Source organism: Neophocaena asiaeorientalis, unplaced genomic scaffold (genome assembly GCF_003031525.2).
Source record: "Neophocaena asiaeorientalis asiaeorientalis breed wild unplaced genomic scaffold, Neophocaena_asiaeorientalis_V1.1 scaffold212, whole genome shotgun sequence".
Classification (NCBI taxonomy): Eukaryota; Metazoa; Chordata; class Mammalia; order Artiodactyla; family Phocoenidae; genus Neophocaena; species Neophocaena asiaeorientalis.
This window is the reverse complement of record NW_020174046.1, coordinates 6,062,018-6,076,273: the sequence shown is the minus strand read 5'-3', so window position 1 is coordinate 6,076,273 and position 14,256 is coordinate 6,062,018. Positions and strand designations below refer to the sequence as shown.

The 14,256-nt window shown below is 35.2% G+C and overlaps 1 protein-coding gene across 8 annotated transcripts in view; it reads left to right on the top strand.

Moving 5' to 3' along the window:
• The window catches only part of MYCBP2 (MYC binding protein 2), a 271,756-nt gene that overhangs the window by 139,393 nt on the left and 118,107 nt on the right, over positions 1-14,256 (top strand). For 7 of the 8 annotated variants that reach the window (XM_024753921.1, XM_024753924.1, XM_024753920.1 and 4 more), the window contains 6 exons: positions 1,199-1,420; positions 4,858-5,049; positions 7,178-7,384; positions 8,256-8,387; positions 10,246-10,424; positions 13,102-13,244. In XM_024753921.1, coding sequence (XP_024609689.1) covers positions 1,199-1,420; positions 4,858-5,049; positions 7,178-7,384; positions 8,256-8,387; positions 10,246-10,424; positions 13,102-13,244 — 1,075 coding nt within the window. The remainder of the gene's footprint in view (positions 1-1,198; positions 1,421-4,857; positions 5,050-7,177; positions 7,385-8,255; positions 8,388-10,245; positions 10,425-13,101; positions 13,245-14,256) is intronic. The other variant, XM_024753923.1, reaches the window with a different exon arrangement.

The window sequence follows — 14,256 nt, the reverse complement described above, 5'->3', positions numbered from 1 at the left end:
TGATTTAAATAATTAAAGTTAAAAAAACTGTTTTTCTGTTTGCTTTATCATTTCTTAATTATAAAATTGGCAGGCACATTGTATAGCTGCTGGGTTGTTCTTTGAATCTGTAAGTGAGAGCAAGGACAGTTCATGGTAGCCCCTGCCACTCCCATATCTCCAAAACAGTCAGGAGAGAGAGCTGCAAATGAATTTGCATGCTAACATCATTCATTTGCTCATGAGGAAAGTGCAACCCTCATGAATGTGTATGTCCCAAATCAGTTTCCAAAACCCTGAGCAAAATACTGGCAGAACTAAAGGGAGAAGTAGACAAATTCACGTTGATAGTTGGTGACTATCAGTAATTAATAGAACGTAGAACTCTTTCAGTAATTAATAGAACAACTAGACAAAAAATATCAGTTGGAATACAGAAGATTTGAACAACACTATCCACCACTTTGGCCTAACTGACATTTATGGAATAGAATGTGCAAGTTGAGTATACGTTTTTGTTTCAAGTATACATATTATGTTCACAAAGGTATATTACATGCCAGGTCATAAAATAAGTCTTAGTAAATTTCACAAGATTAAAATCTTAAAGAAAGTGTTTTCAGACCACAATAGAAGTAAATTAAAAATTAAATGCAAAATATATCAAGGAAAACACCAAATATTTGGAAAATAGACAACACTTCTGAGTAACCAGTGAATCAAAGAAGAATTCCAAAGGAAATTAGAAGTTTTTCACACTGAAGATAAAAATATATCGGAATTTATGAGAAGTAGCCAATGTGTTGCGTAGAGAAAAAAAAATTTGTTTTAATGCTTATACTACTAGCAAAGAAGAAAAGTTTAAAATCAGTGATCTAAATTTCTACCTCAAGAAGCCAGAAGAAGAGCAAATCAAACCCAATGTAAGAAGAAAGTAATAAGGAAAGGATCAAAATAATCAAGAGTCAAAATCAATGAAATAGAAAATAGAGAATATTAGCAAAGTCAAAAGTTGGTCCTTTGAAAATAAAACAAAAATGTTAAAACTCCTAGGAAGTCTGATTGAGAGATAAGAGAGAAGGAAAAAACACAAAATACCATTATCATGAATGAAATAGGAAAGATCACTAAAAGGTTGTTTATCTTTTATATATCAAAAAACTTGGATTATATTGATGCAGTATTTCTTTAGTGGGGTGTATATTTTTGTTTTTAAAAGGATATTCAAGAGGCAAACTTCAAGACATCAAGTAGCCGGCTCCTTGCAGCTGTGATGTCAGCTCTGTGTCACACTTCTGTTAAGCTGACTTCTATCTTCCCTATTGCATATGATGGAGAAGTACTGCTACGATCAATTGTTAAACAAGTTAGCACAGAGAATGACTCAACACTGGTTCACCGTTTTCCCCTTCTGGTAGCACACATGGAAAAACTCAGCCAGGTCGGTCTTTTTCTGAAATATCTTTTATGTTGAAGCAATAAAACTGTAAATGGAGACAAACCTAGCTTGGTGCTTATTCTTCTGTATCAGTATGTATATTTACCAAATAATTATGAGTTTTACGAGAAGAGTTAAAATTAAGAAAAAAAAATTTCTCTGTTTACCTGTAAATGAGCAATCTTTTTTCTCTAGTTTTTCATTTTAAATGATCCCTAACCCATAAAGAACTTGATAGAGTTATGAGATAAATTCCTGTATGTTTGTTTTTTGCTGAACAATTTAAAAAATTGCAGATACTATAAGCAAACTTTTATATTCTAATATAGTATTTTAGATTGCCAAGATAGAATTTTAGGGAAATAAATAATTTTAAAAACATCTTTTTCTATAACATTTTGGTATGTTAAGATAAGTATTATAAAACAGTAGTCATAGGAAACATTGTTTAATAAGTGCTTCTGGTTTATTAGAAAGCATTGTCGAGAAAAATTAAATATACATGAAAACCATATATAATTACTAACACGTTTGATGAGAAGTAATCTTTAAAATTAAAGCAAAAAAAAAAAAGAGTAGAAAATAGAACAGTTATCCCAATTAGTGTACAGTAGCAATTTTCTGTTGACTGAAGAAACAGAAAAATTATGAGAAAAATTTCAGTGACATACAGAAACAAAAAACAGGACAATAGCAGAATGGGAAGAAAATTTGCAGTTAATATAATACCTTTATAGTATCCCAGTAGAAATAATAAAAGTAAATATAAGAGGGAATTTAGAGAGTAAGGCAGCATGGGAAAATTTTCAGCCTTACTAGTAATTAAATGTGGGTGAAAGTTCTATCAAGGTATCAATATATTTGTAAAAAATTAGGAGAAATAAATTCTTTCTCTTATAAAGCTCCTGTACTGGTGAGACTGTGAGGCAACCTACTAACCTTGTTTAAGTGAAATAGTTGAATTTGGATATATCAACTTGATAGAATATGGTTCTATCAGCCATGAAAAATAACTACATTTACATTTAATATCAAAGCAGATGTTTTTATATATATACACACACACACACTATGATGACAAACTATGTAAAATATGTATGCAAATACCTGCATATTTTGAAAGAATACTGGAAGTAAAAATAATATTTAGGTGATAAAGCTATGGATAATCTGTTTTTCTTTTTAAATTCCCTTTAGTGTTGCAGTGTTTTCCTTAAAAATATAGTAAAAGTTCAAAATATTAAAAAAAAATTTTTTTGAGAACTGCTAACATTTGGTAATTATTAAAATTAATAATTGCATATTTGCATGTCTGTATTAATATTCTGTGAAGATATATGCTGGTTATTATATATTCTTCTACCCTCTTTTTAGTGGATAATATAGAATTCTACCATTTGGATGTAGCATAATATAGTCAACCAATCCTTTCTCTATATATATTTTTAGATTTTCCCAATATTTCAGTATTTTAAACAATGCAGCTGAAAATATCATTGACTATATTTTTATGTGTATACAAAGTGATTTTTCCAGAATAAATCTTCAGGAGTGGAAAATTCTTAAGTCAAAGGAGAACACTTTAAGACTTCGCTAAAATTGCCAAAATGCCCTCCAGAAAGCTAATGTCAGCTTGCATTCCCCACCACTAGTGAATAAGAGTTCCTTTTGCTAAAATTTTAGTGGCAGTAATGTGCTAATATATATATATATATTTTTTTTTTTTTTTGGGCCTTTTAACTAAAACATATTGTCACTTTTGATTTAACTAAAAAATATTGCCACTCTTGATTTCATGTTTAAGATTTTATGGGAAGCTTCTCGTATTAATCTTTTAATTACTAGTTAGAAACTTAAGTGGACGTAAGTGGATAAATGCACTCCACACACCCCCCTATGCCCCACCCCCCAAAGAAAGCCCTTCTAGATTACTGATTATAGAGTACACTTGGGGATTAAGTTTCATCCAAAGCTAATTTTATGAGATGTTCCAAAAAGTAAAGTTTTTGGAGAATGAAAGTGATGTAAAGGATAGAAGAATTGTAATTTTAACAGAATCAAGAATTGATTATTTTAAAGCCAGGAAGACGAATTACATAGGATACTGACCTAAATGTTATGGAAATTTTATTCAAAGATAATAGAAATAACTTAAAAATTGAAGATTATCTCTAAGTAACTTTGTATTTTCAGCCTAAGATTGGACATTAAGAAAATATGAGAAATTGTACACATTGTTGAGAGTGATTCATAATAATGCTCATGATGATTTTAACTGAAAAGTTACTTAATTTTTTCTAATGGATTGAAAGTACACTCATTTATATATTTGGTTTGTCTCGGGGAGAGTGATTTAAGACCGTTTTCCACCTCGAGATTTTTATGACTTTATGAAATCTGTTGAACCTGCGATATCTTGTAATACAATATGGAATGTAAGTATTATGGAAAAACTTGCTTGCTCAGGGGCAACAAAGTGTTTTTTGATAACGTACTCATAGCAAATGGTTCCCCGATTTTACAGATGAGGTTGAGGCACTGTGAAAAAGCTGGAATTTACAGATGAGGTTGAGGCACTATGAAAAAACTGGAACTAGATCTCAAATTGTTTGATTCCCTAGTCCACAGGACAGCTGAAAGGGTCATTGGTCACGACTGGCCCTCTGATGAAACTGAATGCATCTTGTTCTCTGTTCACAGTGAGCTAAAAGATATTGAGGATGGTAAAAGAGATAAAGAGTGTTCATGCTGGATATCAATTAAATTATTCATCTTTTCCCCTTTTTTTTTCTGGAAAAAAAAGTATTTTCCCACTGGTCTTTAATGCGACTCTGTAATTCCTTATTTTGAAAGTTTTTCATTGGTAGAGGTTGGAATTTCTTATCTTCACTTCTGAAATCAATTACAATAGGAATTGTAAAGCTGCACAGAAGTATTTATTGAACAACTCCATATTTTTGTTACATGCATGTACAGAAAGAATTTTATTAGAAAACAGATTTGTATAGACTATTTCTCAGTTGCTTTGTCTTTAAATCATAAATCATTAAATTATTTCATACCAGAAATAATTATCTCAGTTTGGAATTTTGTCCTATAGAAATAGCTTTTTAAATAGAAGGAGTTTTTTTCTGTCATACATGATTCTTACTGAAAAGTTAAATAAGAAGGTAGGTGAAAATGACCCTAGGTTAATAAAAACACAGATACCTTGTAAATGTGTGGTACTTTTATGATGCCCAGGGACTGATAACTTAACAAAGAACTTCTATGGGAAAAGTAGATATAGTGACTCCACATACAACTGGATAGATACATAGACATAGACTCAAGTCTGAATTTTAAAGGTGTCATCTAGAAAGACAAGATTTTGCAATTGAGTACTCATGTGAAGGAAAATAAAGCAATATCTTAGAATGTTTTATTTTCATGTATCATAGAATGAAGAGAATATCTCAGGGATGACAAGCTTCCGTGAAGTTCTGGAGAAAATGCTGGTCATTGTCGTGCTCCCAGTCAGGAACAGCCTGAGGAGAGAAAACGAGCTCTTCTCCTCCCACCTGGTCTCCAACACTTGTGGATTACTGGCCAGTATTGTCAGCGAACTGACAGCATCAGCCCTGGGATCTGAAGTAATGTTATATTTTGATATTGGATAATGAGCACATGTTTAAACTCTCCACATTGTTTCTTTTTTCATATATTTTGGCTTTGTAGAAACTAATTTTTTTTAAGAAAAAACATTGAAGCTAGGCTGTTTTGGGGGTTTTGTTTTTTTTCTCTCCCTTCCTTATACTCTTCTCTGCTCTTCTTTGCTTCCTCTCTCTCACCAGTTTACCCAGGATGTTGCAGTAATACAAAGCATACACTTTCCCCTCAACTGCCCCATTGCACAACCCACCACCATGCCCCAATAAAAGCAAAACTAGTTTTCACTGCTGGGTAATGAGAAGTAGAAGTAGGACTACTAATGAATATGCGGTATGGAAAAGGTAAAGAGGTTCAAACCTTAGCTCTGCCAACTTGATTGACCCTAGACAAACACATATGTAAAATGGGAATAATAATTTTTATCTCACTTATATCACAAAGGTTTTTCTTTAATTGTAGTAAATTAGGTAACAAAAAATTTATCATTCTAATCATGTTTATGTGTATAGTTCAGTGGCATCAAGTACATCCACATTGTTGTACAGCCGTTATTACAGAGTTTTAAAAGGATCAAATATTAATATGTTTGAGGAAACCACTTTGAAACATTTTAAAGTGCCTTTACATTTTTGTAAAGTAATTATTTTTCACCAGTTCACTGCCCTGCTCACTCTGTTTTATAATTTATCTAAATGTTTTGACTGAATTTGGTGAATGTTTCTATTTTTTTCCTGAAAAAGTAGGTGGTAGATTGGTTTTGAAAATCATGTCATAATGTGAAATATCTTATATCATTCAAATGAATGTTTAATAACCAGGATGTACTGATTGACCCCAGGTCTCTCGTTTCTTGCAAAGGAACGTCTATTTTACTTCTATAATTCCTAGTCTTTGCTTTTACTTACTTAAACAGATTTATTTCAGAATCTATTCTCAATTAATCCATTCAGTCTACACTCATTACTGATTCATAGTGAGAGTTTAGCCTTTAGGATTCCTAAATGATTACACATACCTGAACAGGTTTTAGTATCTCACCCTGGCCTAGGAGGTGAAGCCCTGGTCAGAACATTTTAATTTTCTTTTTCACTTATTCATTCAGTCTATAATATGGTTCCCTCTTGTACTAGGCCGTGGAGGAGAAAGTTTATAAGGCCTCAGTCCCCGTCAGAAATTTGCTGTGTAGTAATACCCTGTGAACTTACTTTTCTAATGAAAAGGAATGCCCAAAATTGCAAGTGCCTAATATACAACCTTGGGAGTTTCTAAAGGTCCTGTCTTAGATATCCACATTTTTTTTTCCTCAGAGGAGTTTGTCATTCTTGCTAGAATCATAAGCTTCAATTTTTAACCCTTGTAGGTCTTTCAGACTTCTGCAGCCAACTTAGATAAGAAGCAGGCTCTATAATTAAAAAGATAGTTTCAAACCAAAATAAGTGCTCTGATCCTCTCTAATCAAAGTCTGTAATTAATGATGTTGTACAAGTGTGTGTGTGTGTGTGTGTGTGTGTGTGTGTGTGTGTGTGTGTATTTTCACATATTGACTGCCAAGTTATAGTATACATTAGCGATATTCAGACTTAAGGCACAGAACATTTTCTGCAATGACGTCTTAGCTTGAAAACTCACAAATAAGAGGAAGGGTGGTCTGACTGAAGAGGGGGACCTTGAGTCTGCCTGCCTTGAATATCCATCTGTCCAGGATTCCTAGTGTTCTATGTGTAGCATAGTTTGAAAACTATTGGTCTGTAAAATATTGATGAAATTTTTGGTATCTCTTTGCAAAGTGAATGATAATTCATGCATATGTTATGACTGTGATAACTTACAAGTTTATAGTTCTGACATAAATTAAGTGAAAAGTATAGTTTAATATGACTAAAAAAATATACTGTCACATGATACTGATTTGTGAATGTAGAGTAATAAAATCTGATTTTATTCTTCGTTAATCTCTTATTGGAATGTACCTTTAGGAAGGTTTAAACCCTCTTGTTAAAGGTAGGTTATTTCACTGAACTTCCTAGAAACCTTTGGATAGTTTTGTTAAAGGTATATTAGTAACGCTCAGGTCCAGACTACTGATGTAGTTGCTTTCGTTGTTCACAGGTTGATGGGCTTAATTCTCTCCACTCCGTTAAAGCCAGTGCTAACCGATTCACAAAGACAAGTCAGGGGAGAAGTTGGAACACTGGGAATGGGTCCCCAGATGCAATCTGTTTTTCAGTAGACAAACCTGGAATAGTTGTGGTTGGTTTTTCTGTCTATGGAGGAGGTGGAATTCATGAATATGAATTAGAGGTGTTGGTTGATGATGTGAGTACCACTCTTACAGTGTTCCTCTTGCTGTGTGGGTTGTGTGTCAGGACATATCATCATTATAGTGTACAGTACAGTACAGTGGTCCACATCCTTGAGGGCTTAGCAGATTAGTCATAGATGGACAACGTTAGAGAAATTGAAAGGGAGCGATTCTACATGATTGCTCATGTGCCATTTTGGATCTCTCTTGCCTCATGTTTTTTGCACTTCCTGGGAGGATTTTAAATGAAAAACCTAGAAATTATATAGCTAAGCCTCTGACTATAAATCTTGAGTAATTTTTTTTGCTATTGTAGTATTTCAGAAAACAAGAACAATATTCAGACTGGTATTATTACCCGTATCAGTGATTAAGCAATTTTGTCAGAGTGCCAGTGGATGATTCTTGGTAAAGATAGCAGTGCTGACTGAATTAGCAGTATCTTGCTGTATCCACTATAAATTTTTTTTAAGTACCTGAGTTTTACAAAGTTTTATTAAAATGAGACAGACAGGTAGCATATAAATCATTTGCTGGTAAATAACATTGTATCTGTATTTTGCTTCTTTTGAGCAATTAATTTGAATTATTTCCTTACTTCACTAGGCTCTATAATTAGATATAGCATCCTTATGAAGAAGGGGGAATCATTTTAAGACAGATGAAAAAGCCTATTTATATGATATAATTTGTAGATGTCTCAGGAAATCAGATAAAAATGAATAGTTCTAGAGGACCAAAAATGTTTTCTTTAGTACGTATGGATACATGCTAATGGATAATTTTATATGCAAGGAAATAAACTCTTAAAAACAATCATTGATAAGTCAAAATTGTTCATTTAATGAAATTAAGAGCATGTGGGTTTTGTTTTGTTTTAATTAGAGTGAACATGCAGGGGATTCCACTCATTCTCACAGATGGACATCTCTAGAATTAGTCAAAGGAACTTATACAACAGATGATTCACCCAGTGATATAGCTGAAATCAGACTTGACAAAGTTGTTCCTTTAAAGGTAATTTTAACAGTATCTTTCTTTTGTAACTAGGATGTATTATTATGAGTTTACTTAAAAATAGTGAAAAGTATTCCTATATGTGGTCCTTTAAATGTTTCTAGAGTACCAACTGTATTCCTGATACTGTACTGTATTATATTCTATCTTTGCAAAAGATCTCTTCAAGTCTGGTATAGTGGAAAGTATCCATAGGTTCTGGAGTCAAACAGACCTAGCTTCAGATACCTGCTCTTCCAAATATTAGCTCTAAGACATTGGATATGTCATCATTTGCCCACTCTGAGGCTGATTTGTACTGAGGCTGATTTGGGAAGGATAATACCTCCATTGTAGTGTTGTTCAGATTAAACTAAGGAATGGAATAAGATACTTGCCTCAATGTCTAGCACAATATATTAGAAACTCAATAAATATTAGTTCCTGTTTTTCTTCTCCTGTTGTGCCAAAACTCATGTAAAGAGCCAGTGGTCTTAACAGATCGTATTAAATAACTATTAAAGTTATTATTATTTTATATAACTTGACTGTCTCGCAGAAAATAACTATTTAGCAAAACAAATTTTACTTAACATTAAAGTAATAATTAATAGAGTAATTCTGAATCCAACTATAATAATTTTTATTATACAGCAGAACTTTGGATGAGGTAAGTTCATCAGTTACTTCATCAAAAGCATAAATGATACCAAAAAACAAACAAAAAGAAACCCATCATTATGAAGTTTATGTCACGGATCATTAGGCGCCAGTATCTATGTCTCACGTTTTCTATATACAGTGAATCTTGTTTTGGAGAACTTTTTCTTACAGGTATTTTTTTTCCATGTCTGTCTGCCTGTCTACTTCTGTCTCTGAATGTCTCTCTTAAAATAAAAATATAATGGATTCACCATTATTATTTCCCATATTTAAAACTGTTTCAAAAGTTAAACTCATCAAAGGAAAATATTAATTCATGTATTTAAAATCTTTTATTATGGGTAATATTTTTTACAGTATGATTAAGAACTAGAGGCAAGAACTAGAGCCCCACTGCCTGTATTTAAATCCTAGTTTCGGGCTTCCCTGGTGGCGCAGTGGTTGAGAGTCCGCCTGCCGATGCAGGGGACACGGGTTCGTGCCCCGGTCTGGGAAGATCCCACATGCCGCGGAGCGGCTGGGCCCGTGAGCCATGGCCGCTGAGCCTGCGCATCCGGAGCCTGTGCTCTGCAATGGGAGAGGCCACAGCGGTGAAAGGCCCGCGTACCACAAAAAAAAAAAAAAAAAAATCCTAGTTTCATCACTTACTAGCTGTGTGACTTTGGGCAAGTTACTTAACTTCTCTGTGCTGCAGAGTCCTCATCTGTAAAATAGGGATAATAATGGCACTTACCTTATGAGGTCATTTTAAGTATTAATTTAATTAAAGTAAATTACAGAAAGTACTCAGGACAGTTTCTGTTAAATAATAAACATCAATAAGTGTTAGTTATCACCCTGTTTGATTCGTTAAAAAAACTCATTTAACCAAATTGTCTATAAATATAATAGATTCATTATACAGTTGACCCCGGAACAACGTGGGGGTTAGGGGTGCTGACCCTCCTCACAGTGGAAAATCCAAGTATACCTTATAGTCAGCCCTTTTTATACCTCCCTATACTGGTTCCACATGTGTGGATTCATCCAACCTCGGGTCGGGTAGTACCGTAATATCTACTGTTGGAAAAAATCCTGTGTAAGTAAACCCAGGCAGTTGAAACCTCTGATGCTCAAGGCTCAACTGTATTTGCCCAGTTTGCTGCTAGAGCTCGTTTTATATATCCTCTGTATAGTATGAATAAATATAAACATGCCTTACATCTTTATCATGAAGGAAAATGTTAAATATGCTGTGCGCTTGAGGAACTATGGAAGCCGCACAGCAAACGGAGATGGAGGAATGACCACGGTTCAGTGCCCTGATGGCGTGACGTTTACATTCAGCACGTGCAGCTTGAGTAGTAATGGCACAAATCAAACCAGAGGACAGATTCCACAGATCCTCTACTACAGGTAGGTGTGTGTATAGAGATCAGGGAGCTATTCTGCAGTGGTAGAACATGTGTAATTTACTACCAAGGTACAAAACGCTAAACGGGCAGTGATAACTGTATTATACAGCGTATCTTCACTGCACTTGCTAATTTGTATAAAAAGATCTCATTTTCATATGTAAATTCAATGTTTACTTTAAAATGTTCTTTGTCATTTCTTTAATATCGTTGAAATGTTTATATACTGGGCATATGTGCTTGGGCATATGTGTTTGTTGTCACTCTTATAGTTTTGTGGTCTGCATTTTCTAATTTTAATGGAATTTATTCATTTTTTTTAAACACCAAAAGTTAATGATCAAATCATCTCTACCAAAGTATTGTTGTTACCTTGAACCGGTTATCCAGTCTGCAAAATATTTTGGTGTCTGTGAATCTAGTCCTTGGATCCCTAGAATATATAATGATGTGTTTCTAATATTTTTAACTAAAGCCATTCCTTAGGTAAACAGTGGAAAACAAAGAATTACAACAATTTTGAGTTAAAAAAAACGCTTTTAAATATACATTTCTCACTGAGGTCTGAATTTTTCTTTTAGCAACTTAGCTGGAATCGTAGGTAGTAGTGAGTACCATTCACCACATTGGTCCTCAACCTGACTTGACATCAAATCACTGAAGTTGCATATCACTTTCAGAGGCTTACTGCTTCCTCCCTTTCCTTCATAAACAGTCAAGAGGACACTGCCTAGGCACAAAATGTTTTTCCCTAGATGTAGATGATCTGCTTTCTTTCTCCATGTAAAATAGAATAGAAATAGTAGGCATTAAATAGCTACATAGTGGCATGTTGCTGCTGAGATACAAAAGCTTTCTAATCTTTTTACCCTAATGAAAAACCTTTTCTGTTACACAGCCCCACAGTAAACAGTACATTATTTGCTTTCTCAAAAAGTAGATTGGAAGCCATATCAGACACAAAAGAAGAGTTATATGTTTCGAAAAGCTAGAGAGCCCCTTAAAAGCATCTGCTGTCCAGACTTTATATCTTACACAAAATACAGTGTTTTTGATATTTTCCACCAAGGTTTAAATATCTTTTTTTTTTTTTTTTTTTTGCGGTACGCGGGCCTCTCACTGTTGTGGCCGCTCCCATTGCGGAGCACAGGCTCCGGACGCGCGGGCTCAGTGGTCGTGGCTCACGGGCCCAGCCGCTCCGCGGCATGTGGGATCTTCCCAGACCGGGGCACGAACCCGTGTCCCCTGCATCGGCAGGCGGACTCTCAACCACTGCGCCACCAGGGAAGCCCAGCTTTAAATTTTAATTAATTAAATTTTAAAAGATTAAAATCACTTGACCATTAAAACCATGCTACTCTGATGGCTCCCAAGTTTATATCTCTAGCTTCCATCTCCTCTGAGCCCTGGAATGAATATCCAGGTCCCTCTGATATCTTCATCTGAGTGATAGTAATGGAGATGGTGATGAGAGTTCCTATGTACTGAGCACTTCCTTTATACCACGCAGTGCTCTGAGGGCATTCCTTGTCTTAGCTCAGTCAGTCCTCACAGGAACCCCTGTGAGGTGGGCAGTTTCCTATCCCTCCTTTACAGATGAGGGAACCTGAGGCCTGGAGCGGCTCCACAACCTGCCTGAAGTCTCACTCATAGTAAATTATGGTAAATTATGGTCCTGGCAGGAAATTGGACTCCAGATGACCTACCTTTAACCACTGTACCACACACACGTCCTCTTTATGGTTGGCTAATAGACGTCTTAGTGGTACTCGTCCACAGTCCTCCTCCCCACCCACAGGTACAGGTACAGCAAACACCTTGGGGGCATTCTGGACATCCCTCTTTCCCTCACACTTTACGTCAGTAAGTCTTGGCAGCCGTACTTTTTAAATGTCCTACATCTGACCTTTTCTACCGCTCCCATAATTAACAGTCTAGCCCAAACCATCACGCCAACCTGGGTAGCTACCTGGAGAACTGGATCTTAGAGGAAATAGCTTCCAAACAAGTCTCCCTCCTTTCACTGCTGCTCTCTTACAGTCTGTCCTCCACCGCACAGCCAGAGTGACCTTAGAGAAATGTAAATCATATCAAGTTCTGCCCTTGCTCACATTCCCCTCATAGCTTCCCCTTCCTGTTCCAGGATAAAATGTAAAGTCTTTACTGTGGTGTTTAAACCTCATGTGATCTGACTCCTATTTACCTTGCCCACCTGTCACCCTTCACTCTCTCCCCTTTCATTCTAGTCGCACACACTCTTTCTCCTTTCATTCCAGTTCAAGGAACTCACAAGAGGGGTGAGTTCAAGGAATAGAATGAAGACATTCTGTCTTCATTCTATTCCTTGAACTCACCCATCTTGTTCCTGTCTGAACTTTTATCTTACTGTTCTTTTTGCCTGAATACTCTTCTCTCAGCTCAGATCTTTTTTAACACAATTCAGGCCTTTGTTTAAATAGCAGTTCCATCATGATCTTATTTAAAATAACTTTGTGCCCTTATCTGGCTTTATTTTTCTTTGAAGCCCTATTACTCCTTAAAACTATATAGCTCTATATTTACTTTTTTTAACTGGAACTTTTTTAACTTAAATGAGCTGTGATCCAGATATGATTCCTAGAGTTAGATCGTGTTTTACCCACCATGGAAAATGATCTCATGTGTTACTTATGTTATAGGAGTGAATTCGATGGAGATTTACAATCTCAACTTCTGAGTAAAGCCAATGAAGAAGATAAAAATTGTAGCAGAGCTCTCTCTGTGGTAAGCACTGTTGTTCGAGCTGCAAAAGACCTCTTGCACAGAGCTCTTGCCGTGGATGGTAAGACTTCTCTTTTACTTCCTTAATAGTCATATTTTAGATTCTTTATTCCCCAGCTTATGCAGAGAGCTACTGAAGAAGAACCATCTTGTAGAATCCCAGAAGGTTTTATTCATTATAGATCTACACATATACGTACATTAATTTGGGATCAGCCATACTCCATACACCAATGCAGAATTTTTTAGAATGTTCAGAAGTAATGATTTTACACTGTAGTTTTCTTAGTTAGCCCATTAAGAGAAAATCTCTTGGTTAAACTGAGTCTTTGCTTCTTTCAGTAGTCAAAAAAACATTTCGTTTTCTCCTTTAGACCTGTTTTTCTTTCTCTGTGTTCTATTTCTAGCAATAGTATCACCATTCATCCAAAGGTCTGGGTAATCCCAAACATCTCCCCAGATTCACTTGTCTCATTTGAGTTCTGTAAATTCTTCCACTGGAAGTTCTCCAGTTTGTATTCTCCTCTCTATCTGTTCTCCCACAGTTCAAGTTGCCATGGTTCAAGCACATGTCCTCTTTTTCATGGGTTGATAACATCCTAATAATCTCCCTGCCACCTTTCCCCCACTCCCCATCTAGTTATCTAGTCATCTTCCACACTGGCAGCAGAGTTACATTTACAAAAACATTACTGTTAGCTATAACATTTGTTCCTAAATGTAGTTGCACATCAGAATCACCTGAGAAGCTTGCTGAAAATAAAGAATATTTGGTCCATCCAAACTAGGGGTTTAGGCTGAACTAAGAAACTATTGCCCAGCCTACTCTGATGCAACAGCAGATCTAGAAACAAGTATTTGGAAGTAATTGGCCTTCAATATAAAGGTCTTCATAACGTAGATTCAACTTATCTTCCCAGCACCATGTTCATGGAGAAATAATTAAAATGTTCATCAGCGAAGTGCTTTTTCCTTGGAAAAAATAGAAGGCAATATAGCTAATAACAGCAAACAGTTTTGGAGTACTTAATATGTGCAGGCATTGTTCTAAGCATTTTACATGTATTAACTCA